The 2,782-nt window shown below is 49.6% G+C and overlaps 1 protein-coding gene across 11 annotated transcripts in view; it reads right to left on the bottom strand.

Moving 5' to 3' along the window:
* The window catches only part of ARID1B (AT-rich interaction domain 1B), a 437,019-nt gene extending 434,943 nt beyond the window's left edge, over positions 1 to 2,076 (bottom strand). For 9 of the 11 annotated variants that reach the window (XM_055391577.2, XM_063707979.1, XM_063707978.1 and 6 more), the window contains exons 1-2: positions 1,990 to 2,076; positions 1 to 1,254 (exon numbers count right to left, since the gene is read on the bottom strand). The exon at positions 1 to 1,254 is cut by the window's left edge and continues 1,356 nt beyond it. In XM_055391577.2, the coding sequence (XP_055247552.1) occupies positions 1 to 429 (429 nt within the window). In that variant the 5' untranslated portion in view covers positions 430 to 1,254; positions 1,990 to 2,076. Of the gene's footprint in view, positions 1,255 to 1,989 lie in introns of those variants that run through there. The other 2 variants (XM_019029495.4, XM_019029493.4) reach the window with 2 other exon arrangements.
* Between the last annotated feature and the right edge of the window lie 706 nt (positions 2,077 to 2,782).

Raw genomic sequence — 2,782 nt, 5'->3', positions numbered from 1 at the left:
CGTCTCCATGGCCGAGCCCGGGCCCGACGAGGAGGAAGAGGACGCCGCCGCTGCCGCCGCGGAGGAGGAGGAGGAGGACAGCGCGGCGGCGCTTCCACCCTCCTTGAGAGCCGCCTCGGAGCCGCCGCTCTTGGCGCTGTGGGTGCCGGCGGCGGCCGCGGCGCCCGCGTTATGGGCCATGTTGAGTTCGTGACGGGGGAGCAGGGGGTGGTGGTGCACACTGTTCAGGCCGCCGCCGCCGCCGTCGCCGCCGCCCCCCAGCATGGGTCCCGGTGCCGCCGCCGCCGCCGCCGCCGCGCCGCGCGCCCCCGCCTCCAGGTCCCGGGCTCCGGGCGCCGGCCGCGGCCCGGGGGGCGCCCGCCGTTCGCCGCTGCCTGCCCGCGCCCGCGCCGCCGCCGCCGCCGCCGCCGCTGCTGCCCGCGCGGCCATGATCGCCGCGGCGTGGCGAGGCCGGGCGGGGGGTGGGGGGAGACAATAACCCCCACTTTTCAGGCCGCGGCCCCTCCTGTGCGCATCCACGCGGCCCGCCGGGAAGCCGCGACCCCCTCCCCCTCCGCAGGCCCCGCCGGAGCGCCGGGCCGGGCACGCCTTACGCTCTGGGCCTGCTCCTGCTGTGTGCTTTCATGGTGAAAGTTTTTAGTTCAGGTTTAAATGAAACTTTTCTCTTTTCCTCTCTAACCCGGATATGGGTAAATACACGACTAGCTGAGCCTATCGGGCCCAGCATGGCTTGAGAGGCAGCGGGCGAGCTCGAGCAACTATTATCCACTTCGCTCGCATTACTCCCGCGCACTCGCAAAACGCGGACTGGACTCGTCCCCGGGCCGCCGCCGCCCGCCCCGGCGCAGCCTCGCGGGACCCAGCCGGGCTGGGGCTAAGGCTGGGGCCGGGGCCGGGGCCGGGACCGGGGCGGCTCGGCGGCCGCTCGGAGCGCGGCGGCGTGGGGCGGCCGGAACCTGCACTTTCCCCCCGGGCCGCTGTCTCCTTGCCAACCGGGCGTTCGCATGTTTGTTTTCACGTCTAAAAGGAACGATACAAAGGTGGAAAACGAGTCTGACGAGCAGACAAAAGAGGGAGAAGGGCTGGGAAACAAAGTTGTCTATTGGCCTCAGAGGTTACAAGGAGCCGACGGAGAAAGAAAATATTTAGGCAATCTGCAAAAGCACGGTCTCTCCCAGGAGTTATGTAATTTTCAGAACGTTCGCCTCTGCCTTGATTTCGGGCCATCGGCGTAATTCCCACAACTTCTTCCAACTGCAAAATTAGGAAAGATTTGAAATGAAGGTTAGCCCCGGTCAGAGAGCCCTATGGCCTGTACCCAGTAGGTACTCAATAAATGCTTATGACTGACTGCACCCGCCCCAAAGAGAATGTTTACATAACTCTTTTTGAAGGCACCTTAAACACGTATGTAGGTTTGTCAGTGTATTCCCAAAGGAATATGTCCACGTATTCCTAAAGGAGCATTTTTCTTACATGCACTTGGATGTCCTCTGTGGAGTATGTACAGTGGTGTTTTCTGCGCCAACTTTCACATGAAAATTTAACTCTTGGTGCCAGAACAGCGACAGCTATGGGTTAGCTCATATCTTCATAAATCTATATGACACCTTTCATCATGTTTCAGAGCTTCCTGTGCACAGTTAACCCTCTCGATATGCATTCATTTCAAAGAGATGTGGAACGAAACTAAAATATTATAGACATTATATTTAATAAATATAACTTCAATAATAATATAAAACAGTCAACTCTAGTCCTAATGTAGAAATGTTCCATACTTAGTTCTCTTAAAAATTGGTGTCTATTAACATTTTATAATGTTTTTAATATTTGCATTGTTATTAATGTTTTCAATATTTGCATTGTCCCCTAGTAACATTTTAAAAAGCAAGACTTCTTAACCTTAGGCAATGACCCACTTGTACTAGTGTGGACCCAGTTTTCATTGAGAGAAAGCATTTAAAACCTGGCAGAAACAATACTTACGGTTTTGGTAGAGTATAGTTTTCCAAAATTATTTCATTCTTTAGCTTTCCATAAAAACTATTTTAGTTCATTTCCACTGCAGCAGTGGTTATTTGTTTGACCAAGTGTAAATATGTTACATGACTAAATAGAAAAGGATTGACGGGAAAACTGGTGACTAATTGGGGTGGGGGGGAGGGAATCAGGTGCACACCCAAGGGTCATTATAGAGTGTAGAAACAACAAATTGCAATTCTACGCAAACAACTGGAAAACGGGGTATATCATCGTGTGTTAGAGAGAATAACAGAACCATAAGATGAATTCGTGCCAAATCATTCATCAGTTTTTGCCAAGAGAATACTACATCTTTGTTAGTGTGCCTTTTTGACATTTTTTCCTGGATTTTCTCCCTTTATATATTCAAATACATACTAATTATACGCATTACACCACAGAAGTTGAATTTTTAGTTTTTCATATGCAAATATAAATATATGTCTGTTTTGTGTGTATATACATATATTCTAAAATCAATTACATATTTATGCTTTTAGACATTTATAGTCAAACTATGTACACATCATCATAAAAGTGCATTTTTTCAAATTGATAAAATATATCAAAGTCAGTTCATACAAGTGTAGCCATATGTTGTGGCTTATTTTCACAACTAATCCTAAAAGGGAAAATGAGTCACCAAGTTCAGCTATGGCCCTTTTCCTTAAAATATTTTTTCATATTGGCAAATCATGAAACTAAAAAAAAATTAGTAGAGAAGTCAAAATCTCTTTTAATTCCATTTGCTTCAGCA

The sequence above is a fragment of the Gorilla gorilla genome, chromosome 5 (genome assembly GCF_029281585.2).
Source record: "Gorilla gorilla gorilla isolate KB3781 chromosome 5, NHGRI_mGorGor1-v2.1_pri, whole genome shotgun sequence".
In the NCBI taxonomy this organism is placed as follows: Eukaryota; Metazoa; Chordata; class Mammalia; order Primates; family Hominidae; genus Gorilla; species Gorilla gorilla.
The sequence above is the reverse complement of the archived record's forward strand: the minus strand, read 5'-3'. Positions and strand labels throughout refer to the sequence as shown.